At 35.5% G+C, this 13,605-nt stretch overlaps 3 protein-coding genes and 2 long non-coding RNA genes across 5 annotated transcripts; 2 read left to right on the top strand and 3 right to left on the bottom strand.

Moving 5' to 3' along the window:
• Positions 1-103: 103 nt before the first annotated feature.
• On the top strand, positions 104-2,957 carry LOC149717541 (F-box/WD repeat-containing protein 4-like). The gene is made up of 8 exons (XM_089839856.1): positions 104-478; positions 551-649; positions 729-1,050; positions 1,855-1,946; positions 2,018-2,083; positions 2,166-2,309; positions 2,386-2,521; positions 2,584-2,957. The coding sequence occupies exons 1-8, from the start codon at positions 282-284 to the stop codon at positions 2,731-2,733; spliced, it is 1,206 nt and encodes a 401-aa protein (XP_089695982.1). The 5' UTR covers positions 104-281; the 3' UTR covers positions 2,734-2,957.
• LOC149717540 (uncharacterized) lies at positions 2,574-6,389 on the bottom strand. Its single transcript, XR_016367034.1, has 2 exons — positions 5,305-6,389; positions 2,574-3,035 (listed from the first exon to the last, which is right to left on the bottom strand). It is a non-coding gene; the product is annotated as an uncharacterized LOC149717540 (long non-coding RNA).
• Positions 6,390-6,609: 220 nt separating this feature from the next.
• Positions 6,610-7,916, bottom strand: LOC149717539 (uncharacterized). The gene is made up of 3 exons (XR_016367050.1): positions 7,818-7,916; positions 7,311-7,569; positions 6,610-6,825 (listed from the first exon to the last, which is right to left on the bottom strand). It is a non-coding gene; the product is annotated as an uncharacterized LOC149717539 (long non-coding RNA).
• An 887-nt stretch (positions 7,917-8,803) lies between these two features.
• On the top strand, positions 8,804-11,252 carry Dok (docking protein homolog). The gene is made up of 3 exons (XM_089839785.1): positions 8,804-9,081; positions 9,242-9,632; positions 9,704-11,252. The coding sequence occupies exons 1-3, from the start codon at positions 9,004-9,006 to the stop codon at positions 10,696-10,698; spliced, it is 1,464 nt and encodes a 487-aa protein (XP_089695911.1). The 5' UTR covers positions 8,804-9,003; the 3' UTR covers positions 10,699-11,252.
• On the bottom strand, positions 11,234-12,490 carry LOC149717537 (uncharacterized). The gene is made up of 7 exons (XM_089839988.1): positions 12,393-12,490; positions 12,218-12,334; positions 11,995-12,163; positions 11,843-11,941; positions 11,548-11,753; positions 11,454-11,493; positions 11,234-11,368 (listed from the first exon to the last, which is right to left on the bottom strand). The coding sequence occupies exons 3-7, from the start codon at positions 12,101-12,103 to the stop codon at positions 11,268-11,270; spliced, it is 555 nt and encodes a 184-aa protein (XP_089696114.1). The 5' UTR covers positions 12,104-12,163; positions 12,218-12,334; positions 12,393-12,490; the 3' UTR covers positions 11,234-11,267.
• Between the last annotated feature and the right edge of the window lie 1,115 nt (positions 12,491-13,605).

Genomic DNA, 13,605 nt, shown 5'->3' with positions numbered 1-13,605 from the left:
AAAAAAAAACTTTTGTTTTTACTAATCGACCAATAAGAAACGGTAAAAATGGCCACGTGACACTCGTCAGTGTGACGTCGAAAGTTGCAACTTATAAAGATGGCTACCTCGAAATTGTCAAGTATGGCCCGTTTGGCTACCAAAATGTTAAAAGATTCGTAACATACGGCCTAAAATGAATAGTGAAGTTGTAGTACAGGTGAAAACGAAAAGTTCACCTCTCTTTTTCCCCTTTTCTTTTATTAATAAACTATTATTTCACGTGAGTCTATCACGTGAAAATGTCCGAAGGAGGTTTATTATCCCTACCACCTGATGTCATCTTTCAAATCTTACGCTTCTGCGACACTACGAGTCTCGGGAGACTAAGCTCTGTGTGTAAACTGTTAAATGAAATTGTCAGGCAAGATTACGTATGGATTTCGAGAAGCAAGAATGCTATCGTCACTAATCAAATATCTGACCAGATTCGCAGCAGGTAAAAAAGACCCTACCATAACCATTGCAAATACACGCTAACTCAATTATATCAACATGATAAATCTAACAGATCTTGCTGCCACTTATCTGCAAGAGATAAATGTCGGGTCTCTTCCAACTGGAAGAAAGGGTTCTATGAGAATGAAGAGCTACTAATTCACCGTACTCCGTAATAATACCTCAAAAGGTTCAAGAATAATTAATTCAAATAAATCCCTAACATATTATTATATCTTGTTTGACCTCAGCTATATGCCCTGGTTGCAACTCTCTAGTCGCCGTTTATGGTATAGCAAAGGAAACGTCATTCTTTGCTTTACAAGAAGACCCAATGGCTCGATATCAAAAACCCCAGTTTATGTTTTGAGAGGCCACGTGGATGATTGCGTTAGATTTACCCGAAGAGATGGCTACGTGGTTAGTGGAGGAAGGGATGGAACCATTTGTGGTTGGGAAGAAAACTCGGGGAAATTCATGTTTTGCAAGAGGAGATGTCATAGCAGTGACGTTAATAGTGTTGATTTCAGACAGAATGTTATTGTTTCAGGATCAAAAGATAAATCTATTAACGTAATATGCCCTATTTAATCAGGGTTCATACAAACCTGGAAAACAGGGAAAATTTTCCCTGGAATAATCAGGGAAATAAATAGTTGACAAGAACCTCAGGGAAAAATCAGGGAAATAAATAGTTGACAAAAACCTCAGGGAAATTTTGAATTTTTAGTAAAATTCAGGGAAATAAATAGTTGACAAGAACCTCAGGGAAAATTCAGGGAAATAAATAGTTGACAAGAACCTCAGGGAAAATTCAGGGAAATAAATAGTTGACAAGAACCTCAGGGAAAATTCAGGGAAATAAATAGTTGACAAAAACCTCAGGGAAATTTTGAATTTTTAGTAAAATTCAGGGAAATAAATAGTTGACAAGAACCTCAGGGAAAATTCAGGGAAATAAATAGTTGACAAGAACCTCAGGGAAAATTCAGGGAAATAAATAGTTGACAAGAACCTCAGGGAAAATTCAGGGAAATAAATAGTTGACAAAAACCTCAGGGAAATTTCGAATTTTTAGTAAAATTCAGGGAAATTTGCGTCAAACAGGGGCCTAGTAATTAAGGAAAATGTTCTTGAACGTACCCCCCTCCATAGGAATAGCATTACACTGAACTTTGGAGGCTCATAACTCTGGTTATATTAGAGATACGGGGATGTCCCCCCTCCTTCGTTAACATTTGCTCCATAGGATACTCCATATAGGGGGAAAACCTGGAAATATCAGGGAAATTTGTTTTCCAAAAGTTGTATGAACCCTGTCCTGTTTAGATAGCAATACTGTTTCTTTAATATTAATTTATAAAAAAAAAATAAAAGGTATGGACCTTGCAAAATGGCTTAGCTAATTGCCAGTACACATTATCAGTTTCTGACAGAGTTTGGGCTGTGGCAATTACCCCATGTGGAAGGTATATAATTACCCCTAAAAATTAAATCTTAAAAAAAAAACTTAGATTTGACCAAGCTATTATATTTCCAGAACCTTAATCAGTGGTTCAGCCGGTCATCAAGGCATTCCTCCTTTACAAATGTTTGATTTAGAAACGTAAAAAAAATAAAACAATAAATTATAATAATTCTCAAACTAAATAGGAGAATAAATAATTAATTAACTAATTTAAATATAGGAGCACAAAAATTTGTAATCTGGGTACTAGTCATAGAAATGGTGCTGGGGTCTTACACGTTTATCCCGAATCACCCCATGAAATCTTAACAGGAGGTTATGATACTTGTATTAGACTTTGGGATACTCGAACTGGCCCACAATGGTATTTAATTATTTTACTCGTTAATTAAATTAAATTTTACCCTATATTTAAACCAAGTCATTTAACTTTTCTTTAGTATCCAAGAATGGGAAGACCCCCATGATTCTGCAATCTATTGTTTAGCTTCCGATGGAGCTTATAGCTTTGTTAGTGGGACAGCGAGGCATGGTTTAGTTCGGTTATGGGATAAGAGATATTCCTCATCAATACAAGTAATTGAACAACTTTTTAACCCCGACCCCCACTCAAATAAAAAAAAATTAATTTCTTACAGATGTTTTACGTTAGTAGAGGAAACAGTCCAGTTTACTCAGTTATTTTTGATCCGTGTTACATGTACGTGGCGGTGGATCGAACGCTGAACCTACTCAAGTTCACAAACGTCAATTATTATTCCTGTTCATCGTATTATATCGGAAGATAGTTCTTTTTTCCTCATAGCCTGTCAAGTTTCTTTCACACATACACACCAACCATTTTTTAATCCAATATAATCCTGTACATTGCCATATAAAAGAAGAAAAAAAAATAAATTAGAATATATTATATATATATATATCCAATTTTAAAACAAAATGACGAAATTCTCTTACATTTATGACATGTTTATGTAAATTAGTTGAGAATAAAGTATCAAGTTATGAAGTTTTCTTGTGGTTTGTTTGTCCAAGATTTCCTTCACAAATGACTTTTGACCTGACTGGTTGACACCTGCTTATAATCTGTCTAAAGCTTGCGAAATTTAAATTAAAGCTCCCCGGGTTCCCCCCCCCCCTCTCCAAAAATATTAAAATCTAAAGGAATCCTGGGTAAACGGGCCTCTGGCACTGCTGGGGCTCAGTTACAAGAATTTAATGATCCATTATAACAATTTAAAAAAAATCCTTAACTTGACTGATATCTCGTGCTAAAAGTGGCAAAGCCTCATGTTGCTCTAAATAGGCCTATTGAAACCAAGATTTAAGGAAAATAGGCCTAATCACAAGTTCACAACAGACGCCGCACTAGTACCAAAAATCACACCCAATTTCAAAATTGAAAACAAAAAAAAATTAAAGAAAAAAATCATAGTGAATTAATTTTTCCTATCCTGGTTTTATGTCTAAACACCCTTAACTTGCGTAAGTAATTACCCAACCTGACCAGAACGTCCATCTTTACACCTCTGAAAAGACAGGCGTCCCAGCCATAGTTTGCCTGTTCTATATTATAGGAAAATCATGAGCTTATCGAACAGTAGGAATGTGTTAAACATTTTCCTAACCGAACCAGAACGTCCATCTTTACACCTCTGAAAAGACAGGCGTCCCAGCCATAGTTTGCCTGTTCTAAATTATAGGATAATCATGAGCTTATCAAACAGTAGGAATGTGTTAAAAAATTTCCTAACCGGACCAGAACGTCCATCTTTACACCTCTGAAAAGACAGGCGTCCCAGCCATAGTTTGCCTGTCCTGTATTATAGGATAATCATGAGCTTATCAAACAGTAGGAATGCGTTAAACATTTGCCTAACCGGACCAGAACGTCCATCTTTACGCCTCTGAAAAGACAGGCGTCCCAGCCATAGTTTGCCTGTTCTAAATTATAGGAAAATCATGAGCTTATCGAACAGTAGGAATGCGCTAAACATTTGCCTAACAGGACCAGAACGTCCATCTTTACGCCTCTGAAAAGACAGGCGTCCCAGCCATAGTTTGCCTGTCCTGTATTATAGGATAATCATGAGCTTATCAAACAGTAGGAATGTGTTAAACATTTGCCTAACAGGACCAGAACGTCCATCTTTACGCCTCTGAAAAGACAGGCGTCCCAGCCATAGTTTGCCTGTTCTAAATTATAGGAAAATCATGAGCTTATCGAACAGTAGGAATGCGCTAAACATTTGCCTAACAGGACCAGAACGTCCATCTTTACGCCTCTGAAAAGACAGGCGTCCCAGCCATAGTTTGCCTGTCCTGTATTATAGGATAATCATGAGCTTATCAAACAGTAGGAATGTGTTAAACATTTGCCTAACAGGACCAGAACGTCCATCTTTACGCCTCTGAAAAGACAGGCGTCCCAGCCATAGTTTGCCTTTCTAAATTATAGGAAAATCATGAGCCTATTGAACAGTAGGAATGGGCTAAACATTTGCCTAACCGGACCAGAACGTCCATCTTTACACCTCTGAAAAGACAGGCGTCCCAGCCATAGTTTGCCTGTTCTATATAATAGGAAAATCATGAGCTTATCGAACAGTAGGAATGCGTTAAACATTTGCCTAACAGGACCAGAACGTCCATCTTTACACCTCTGAAAAGACAGGCGTCCCAGCCATAGTTTGCCTGTTCTAAATTATAGGAAAATCATGAGCCTATTGAACAGTAGGAATGTGTTAAACATTTGCCTAACCGGACCAGAACGTCCATCTTTACACCTCTGAAAAGACAGGCGTCCCAGCCATAGTTTGCCTGTTCTAAATTATAGGAAAATCATGAGCCTATTGAACAGTAGGAATGTGTTAAACATTTGCCTAACCGGACCAGAACGTCCATCTTTACACCTCTGAAAAGACAGGCGTCCCAGCCTTATTCAAAATATTTATCAAAATACTAAGCCTTATTCAAAATATTTATCAAAATACTAAGCCTTATTCAAAATATTTATCAAAATACTAAGCCTTATTCAAAATATTTATCAAAATACTAAGCCTTATTCAAAATATTTATCAAAATACTAAGCCTTATTCAAAATATTTATCAAAATACTAAGCCTTATTCAAAATATTTATCAAAATACTAAGCCTTATTCAAAATATTTATCAAAATACTAAGCCTAATTCAAAATATTTATCAAAATACTAAGCCTTATTCAAAATATTTATCAAAATGCTAAGCCTTATTCAAAATTTTTATCAAAATGCTAAGCCTTATTCAAAATTTTTATCAAAATGCTAAACCATAATAAGAAAATATTCAAAGAAACCCTAACCCTAATTCAAACTCGTTACCATGGAGACGTATGAAGTTTTTCCATCTTCTTGTTACTAAGGTGCTAACCCTAACTAGGGCCTAATTCAAACATCCCGTCAAGTGGCCGAGGCTTAGCGATGGAGTTCATCGCCAAAAAATTCACATTCCAAAAAATAATACTTCAAATAACTATTTGTTCGTAAAAGTTTTCGATTTCTTATCGCAATCATATTAGCACACTTTCCAAAAAATATTTCGCGACTTAAATCCATTTTAATTAACTTTAAATCAATTTAAAAAATTAAAACATTGATTTACGGCTTCACTCATCGAAAGCGGCGATCAAACTGGCCGCCGAGGGAAGAGAGAGAGAGAGGAGAGGAGAGGAGGAACTACATAGACTAAAGACTAGCCTAGAGTGGAAGGTTCTACAGTAGCAAAGTTTCTACCGTATATCGAATTTAAATTCTGACAGCAATACAGACTACCGGGAAAGAGAGTTCACATGATAAAGATCAATTAATGATTACTTTTTCTTCCTTTAGTAAGAACTAGACATCTTTCCCACACGAAGATATGTTTGACTCTTTCACACTAACTTTCCATTTTATAACTATGCATTATTCTATGAGATGACTTTTCAATTTTGAAGATTTTCCATTTCGCGCCAATTCTAAAATCGGTAAAATAATTCTATTTTACCTAATTTTTTTATTTTTGAAGCGAGGAATTTATAGGAATAATGTATATACGTGTAATACGTGTAAAATAAAATAAAAATCATATTATTTAAATAAAAATTTTAAAATGAAAAGCTAAAAAGATTGTAATTTCCATTTCTCTCACTTCTTGTAGCAACATTCTATATAGTTTTTCGTGCAACGTAGCAAATTTACCACCTACTATTTTTAGTCAGGGCTCCAAAAATTGTTTTTGGATAAATGTTTAACTAATTATAGCCAATGAAATCAATGAAAAATTGTAGTGACCCTTCTAACTACTAGTGGCTTAACGGAGAGACGTCATTAAGGTTATGTCACACTTCAACTGTTGTCACCTCCTGCAACCCGACCCCCAGTGAACCTATCTAAAACTAACCCGAACCCAGGACCCCTATACTAGTTCCTAGCAATGAGATAGATAGAGTTCCAATTCAAATCGGCTTACCGCGATACACATTGTTTTTATCAAGCAAGTTTATCAAAACATGACAGCGCCACCTGTGAGCCTCTAGCGGAACTAATTACAACTTTTGCTCGCTTATTTTCAATCAGAAACATCGTTAGGATTTTTATTTCATCTATTTATTAGATTAAAAAGGACTAGAGTTTTTAGTATTTAACTTGCTTATTTTATTTAACACGTTTAAAAAACTATTTTGACAGCAGACGGTAATAAAAAAGTTCTTCGAGTGATTAATAGGTGGCGCCACCCGTATTTGATAAAGATTCATGCTCGACAAAAAGTGTATCGCGAATCGTCGATCTCGAGATCCCACGTTGTGACTCTAGGTTTATATATATATTCTATCTCATTGGTTCCTAGTGGGTGATCCAACACTGTATGGAAAATATTTTTAAATTGCCATTAATTAATCTAATTAAATTGATCTTTAAAATGAACCTAATTTCGTTAAAGAGACACAATTCCTCATATTAAATTCTTCAAGATAGAAGAATAGTACGTTATCTCCGAAACATGGGGAACAGTGTCGTATCAATAACACCCGCTGGGTCCCTAGGCAGTGAGCATTCAGGGGGGGGGGGACTACGATATGACAGCTGAGAACTTAAGGCTGGCCATCGGGGGGGGGGGGGGCGCTTGGAAAAAAGGGGAAATTGATTCAGTTAAAACAGGCGCACATATAGCCGCTCATGTTGGAACGAATGCAACAAAGAGCAAAACTTTAAAATCATGGCCATACAAGGTTAATAAATGACCTTTCAATCGATCCAGATTCCTATCAGTGCCCAACTGTTTACCTAAAATGAAGCACTGCCCTCCCTCTCCAAAATGGTTACTTGAGAGAGGTACTTGGTTTTACCATGATGTAATGTTGAACAGATGACTCCAAATTGTCCCTAGTTGATCCAGGGCCGGATTAAGGGGGAGGGAGGGGTACGGTCCCTGGACGCAAGGCTTGTTGGGGCGCATTGAGTTAATTTGCTGTTCCTTTTTTTCCGACTCCTGAGTTGATCCAAAGGCAAAACAAGTTGGGTCTGTTCAGTAGGAGATCTAATTCCATCGTTGATTTCATCCACCATCCTTTGTATATTTAGCTTTCTTTTCCAAAATTTGCATCACTGTAAATAAATAATCAATTTTAAAGGGACCGTTAAAAAGATTTTAAATTCAAAAATATTTATAATTATCGGAAAATAACAACCTAATTTTGCTAAATTTATATTCAGAATTAGTTAATCTAACTGTTATTTACGCTATTCAACATTTGATCGCAATTAAAAAGCTATTTTAATTGCTTAATGCAATGTTAGATTGGAAAAATTATTTTTATTCCAATTTGTTTTTGTAAATATCCGAAAATAACTACCTAATTTTGTTCTATTTCTATTCATAATCAGTTTATCAAACTATTATTTAAGTAATTCAACAATTAATTGCGATTAAAACTGATTTAAATTGCCGAGCGTCTCTCCATGGATGAAGGATGCGCGTGAAAAACATTCGACGCTCTACAGGATATGCAACTCCCTATACTAAAAAGTAGACAAGTCGATACTAGCGCCGCCTGGCTACCAGCGCTGGAAACCCTCGCGGGAAAAATAAAAAATACTGGACACGAGAAAAAAAACCACTGTTTTGCTTCTAGCAGACGACGCTAAGGAAAAAAAATTGACGGTAGCGCGTGTTTTTTTCTCGTGTCCAGTATTTTTTATTTTTCCCGCGAGGGTTTCCAGCGCTGGTAGCCAGGCGGCGCTAGTATCGACTTGTCTACTTTTTAGTATAGGGAGTTGCACATCCTGTTGAGCGTCGAATGTTTTTCACGCGCATCCTTCATCCATGGTCTCTCGCTGAAGTCGAACATTTTTAACCCTAACTTCGTTCTTTAAATTACGGTTGCCTAGCAACCGGAAAAGGATTAGCCAATCACAGCTCGCTCTAGTTTTAAAGCGTAATAACAAAACAAAAACTTCTTTTTAAGGCGGTAATTTCGAATGTTTTAAAATCAGAAAAATATAATTTTAAATGTTTTTGTTTCTTAAATATGGTAAATTATGATTTTTAATGATTAAAAATAGCTGTCGAGTCTAATATATGAGTTTAGAAACAATATTATTAAAGTTTTCCCAACTTGTAGCAACCCTTGCAGTGTTTTTTCTTAACAAACATTTCAAAAATATAGGTTTTTATAGGATAAATTTACGAATTATAGGTTTTTATAGGACCATCTCGGAATTATAGGTATTTTGAAGCCCTGGGATAGTGAACCTTTGAACTTTTTTGAATAAATCGCGCCAATCGCTTTAGGGTGTTGTTTGATTATGGGGGGGGGAGAGAAGAATGTTGTTCCTTGGTAAATCCCGCCCCTCTTATCTTTATCAATTCAACTTGTACCCCCTGCAGGGATAAGGAAATGAATAGAATAGAATCACACCCACTTCCGTCATATATAGCGCTGCGTTTCATCATTCATGGGTGTTGTTAGGAGGTGAAGAAATAAATACGTGTTTCATTATAATTATGAATAAGAATAATAAAAATTAAACAAGTTAATAATGGAAATAATTAAAACTAGCGAACCTTTCAAAATCGGTTATTTGCAAATTCCTCCACAAGGGTTTCTAAAAGCAAAAGTAATCTTCTTGTTTTTTTATTCAAATACCACTTGTAGCATGCAGTTAGCTACCCCGTCCGGGCCCAGGGGGATTGTTGCCCTTGTGTCCAATAGTCCACTTCCACCTGTTCGCTTGCACTATTTTTAATTGTTTCCCCATTTTCCTAATTTTTTGTTAGAAATCATGGCCCAAAAAGTTCTACGCTTTGTACGAAGCTAGCGAAGATGGCGTACAACGTTTGGAAGTATTTGATAGCGAAGAAAATTTTTACAGAAAATCGTCAAATAAAATAGTTCCTTTGACAGACTGTGTCAAAGTAACGACAGTCGTGCAAAAGCATCAGAATAATTTGTTTGAAGTGGTGACAAAAAATCAGACTTATATATTTTCCGCCGAAACTCATCAGGATATGAATGACTGGGTGTCAGCATTCCGAAGTGTGGCATTTGGAAGCGTTTCCAATACTCTTAAATCACTCCCCGCTAGCTTTAATTCCACAGAATCGAACTTGTCTTCATCTTCCAGTATAATTAACGAGGAAAATCTGATATACAGCTCTGTAGATGCTCGTAAGTCACATAAAAAAAGCTATTGAGCAGATAGGCCTAACCGTGCTAAGCCTAATTCATGTTTTTTTCAGCTGAGGTTTACGTAGTTAAAGTAGGGGATTGTGAAGCCAAGAAAAACCTAAAATTGAATTCCACCTATAATCTTTTGGTTACTGCTGTTGGAATCACATTGACGGAGATCGGAGTTCCAACCCAAATAAGCTCAGTCAAGTTGACATGGGCTTATCGTCACATAAGAAGATACGGTTACAGCCACGATACATTTTCATTCGAGGCTGGAAGAAAAAGCATGAGTGGGGAGGGTTTGTTCATATTTGAGACCAAGGATGGAGCCGCGATATTCCAAAGCACCGCGTCACACGTCAATCTACTCAAGTCTTCGCGCAACGAGAATGATTTAGTCTCGAATCAAAGTCCAAGTGAAGATAAAAAAGCCTTCTTTCCAGGAAACACTGGTGGCACCTCACCAAAGAAATCAACTTCCCCAAAACCCCGCGAAAAGATAAATTCCCACGATTTTACCTTACCCAAGACAAAACCACCCCCACCCGCAGTCAAACCACCTCGTAAACAACCCAAACCAACCATGAGTGACTCCTCTCTGGATTACGATCACACTTACGAAGATCCAGGGTCAATGTCAGGCCGGAAAAAGTCATCCATTTCGGTTGCTGGAGTAGAATTCGTCTATGATTTACCCGAAGAGAGAGCCGAAGCTTGGAAAACTTTGGGAAGAGAGGTTGATGACGCCTACGAATCTGACTCAAATGATCCAGGATACGAATGCGTCACCATAACGAGAAATATCAAAGAAAAAGAGAGAAAAAATTCAATTCAAAAGAGTCCAAATTTATCTCCAAAAGAGGGACAGCCTGGTCATACTTACGCTAAGGTTAAGATGAGGAACAAAGGTTCTGTCTCCAGTCGAAAGTCAGAACCAAATGGAGAAAGTCAAGATTCGGCGGAATGTTCTCCTCCTTACCAAAATGTTCGGGTTGATAGTAAACCCAATCATTTTGTATTTAACGATTCGGAATACGCCGAAGTTATAAGAAGAAAACCATAGATAAAAACTGCATTTTTCGTCACAAAAATTAAGGGATCAATATTTTTAAAGTATTAAGTGTTTTTTTTTTTAATTAAAAGTTTTTGATATCTGAAAACCAGCGCTTTCTTAAAAGAAAAACATGTATTATTAAATAAAGATTTATAGTTATTTTATAATAATAAAAGTTAAATCTAACATTATATAGAGTTAAAACTGTTAAAAAGTGCCTTATTTATAAATGATGTTGAAATCAATAACGTAAAGGCTTTTTTAAACTAACAATAACATTTCTGCATTTAAAAATATTAAGAGAGTTAATTAAGGTACTTAAGATTAAATATATAATACCGTATAGGGTTCGTTTGTTTGTTTGTTGGGTTTACGAGAAACTCTAATATCAATTAAGTGTACTTATTATATTATTTTTTGAATGGTACCTTTTGGGGTGTTCTAGTCAAGTCTCTTTCACCCCCAAAATTATTTTTGATTAAAATTTTTATACCCGCTGTTTTTTTACATCAAAGTGTTAATTACTGAAAGAAAATTTCAATAAAAGTATATCACTACTAAGACTCTACACTTATTAATTATTTTGTAATGTTCCAAAAATCATCTAAACGCTTTTGATTTGGCATAACCCTCATTCTTTTCTTCCTGACATTTTTCAAAGGATTTTGTACCTTTATTTCTATGGGAAAATAACGTATAATAAATATTGCTGTAATTGCATGGGATTAATAATTTTGTAATTGTTTCGCAAATTTACAAACAACCTTCTGGGTGTTGAGGGGCATTTGAAGTTCTGCCCTTTCCCTGGAAAATTATAAAATTAATAGTAGATTTAAAGCAGGGCTAGGTTGGATTTACCATGTTACACTTCGCGGCTTCAAGTTCAGCCTTCAATCTACAGTATAAAGTACAGAGATTTAAATGATGTATTGTTCGAAGGTTCCAATTCCAAAGGTCATACCTGAGAAATTCCGGGTCCTTCACAGGAGCTTGGGTCAAGTATTCCTTCATTTTGTGACTTAGATGCAATTTTTTATTTTGCTTGGATAGTTCTTTGGACAAAGCTATAGAGTACAAGCAGAAGTATTTACTTCTGGTACAAGTCGTTCAAAACGAGGGTGACGTCACGTTTTCAATAAGGCTGACGATTTACCTTCTGTTTTAGATTTTAGTTGGTCCATTTCACTTGGCTCCATTTCTTGCCCTTCACTTTGATGTTTTCCTTCGATGTCTTGAGTCAATTGCACAATTTCTAATGGAAATTGCGTTTTAATCTAGGCCTAAATGGGTTCCTTTTTATCGCACCTTTATCCAACTGTTCCAGTTCCAGAGAATATTGTTTAATTTCCTGTTCTAAATCGCGCTTTAAAGCATGGTGGTCATTGCGATTTCCTTTAAAAGTTTCTTCACACATTCGAAAGATATTGGTTGAAAATAAATCTCTATGGCTTCGAAGATGTTCCTCTTTAGTTTCCTAAGAAAATCTGGTTAATTATGCAGAAGGAATAGTTATTTGCATATAATTAACCAGTTTTTTCCGCAATTCTTCAATTTTGGAGTCTAATTGGGTTTTTTTCTCTTTCAGAACTTCAATCTTTTTGTCACCAATGCTAAATTTAAACTCGTAATTTGCCAAAGAACCCGTCTATAATTTTAAATATATCTTAACATATGCCTAATGCTTGGGTTATCTAAATAAATACACTGAAGAAGAATTGTCTTTGCAAGCTCTTTAATTCCTGCGCATATTCTGTTTGCTTCTGTTTTAACTCTCGAATATTATTTTCCACTGAAACAATAAAATTATATTATGAAAAAGTCACATTGTCCCTAATTTTAAAAGTAGGCTTAACGAATAAGGGTTCAAATTTAGGCTTAACAAAATTCATCTCACATTCCGCCAACGTTTTCTTTTTAGATACTAGAGTTTGCATGAACTCTGGATTAATATAATTAGTCGGAACATCGAGTTGATTATCCATAATCTAGTTTTTTTTAAAGGTAATTATGAAAAATGGGAAGGAAAACCGACCGTCACTAACCCCAAATTCAACGATTAACACTTTGAAAAGTCGCGGGAATACGAAGCGCTTACAACAGCCAATCAGCGTCACGCATTGGCGACGCCGTAAAATGGCGGTAAATTTGAACCTGCAAAAGATCAAAACTCATGAGTCATGACAAACCTTTATCACAGCTACTGTACCGTAGGTATATAGTTTTATGACTATATTTTTTTTTAGATCAACATTTATTGGACAATCCAAAATAATGTTTTACACCGGCCATAGAGTAGTCATAAGAAAAAAAGCATGGAAAGAGAAGGCAGCCATGTTTGTTACAAAATGATGTTTACATTTTGTTTGGGTGTTTTTTTGTTTGTTTGTTTGTTGTTTTTTGTTTCTTATTCAAATGAGTTTAAATATTTATATAAGTATATTGCGACGAGTTTTGGTTTTTGCAAAGTTTCTGTTTGTTGTTTAACGAAAAGGCGACCACTTTTATAGATATTTTTTTTTTTGTAATTGTTACGAAGAGGTAGTGCAGCGAAAATATTTTTATTTTATATCTGGTGTGAGATTTGCATACGGGGAGATATCTTTTATGAAAAACGCCAAAATGCTTATTTCAGAGACAAAAATAAAGTGCATTTTTGGCACTTATAAAAAGGCTATAGTAGTATTTAGTTTGCTCCCTTTTACCATTTGTTTTTAAAGAGTTTGTATTTGTTGTTGTATTTTTATTTTATAAATTAACGAACTTTTATACCAAAAAGCCCAAGTTTTATGTTTTGTACTTATATTTAGAAAAAACACCTTTCGTCCCTCCACATACGCGGTTATTAAAAAATCTTAGTTTTATTATTTTTTATATTCCTGAAAATACGTCCCTGAACGTAGTATTTAAAATACCTCG

This window comes from Phalangium opilio, unplaced genomic scaffold (assembly GCF_054372755.1).
Source record: "Phalangium opilio isolate 3A_F unplaced genomic scaffold, DU_Popi_V2 ptg000003l_1, whole genome shotgun sequence".
Taxonomy (NCBI): domain Eukaryota; kingdom Metazoa; phylum Arthropoda; class Arachnida; order Opiliones; family Phalangiidae; genus Phalangium; species Phalangium opilio.
The sequence above is the reverse complement of the archived record's forward strand: the minus strand, read 5'-3'. Positions and strand labels throughout refer to the sequence as shown.

Coding starts and splice junctions, on each gene's coding strand:
- LOC149717537 (XM_089839988.1), bottom strand. CDS start 12,103: ATGTGTGAAGAAACTTTTAAAGGAAATCGCAATGACCACCATGCTTTA. Junction 11,754..11,842: donor ACTAAAATCTAAAACAGAAG/GTAAATCGTCAG, acceptor TGTACTCTATAG/CTTTGTCCAAAGAACTATCC. Junction 11,369..11,453: donor TGCCCCTCAACACCCAGAAG/GTTGTTTGTAAA, acceptor ATTTTCCCATAG/AAATAAAGGTACAAAATCCT.
- Dok (XM_089839785.1), top strand. CDS start 9,004: ATGGAAATAATTAAAACTAGCGAACCTTTCAAAATCGGTTATTTGCAA. Junction 9,082..9,241: donor AAGGGTTTCTAAAAGCAAAA/GTAATCTTCTTG, acceptor ATTTTTTGTTAG/AAATCATGGCCCAAAAAGTT. Junction 9,633..9,703: donor ATACAGCTCTGTAGATGCTC/GTAAGTCACATA, acceptor TGTTTTTTTCAG/CTGAGGTTTACGTAGTTAAA.
- LOC149717541 (XM_089839856.1), top strand. CDS start 282: ATGTCCGAAGGAGGTTTATTATCCCTACCACCTGATGTCATCTTTCAA. Junction 650..728: donor CTACTAATTCACCGTACTCC/GTAATAATACCT, acceptor GTTTGACCTCAG/CTATATGCCCTGGTTGCAAC. Junction 1,947..2,017: donor GCAATTACCCCATGTGGAAG/GTATATAATTAC, acceptor TTATATTTCCAG/AACCTTAATCAGTGGTTCAG.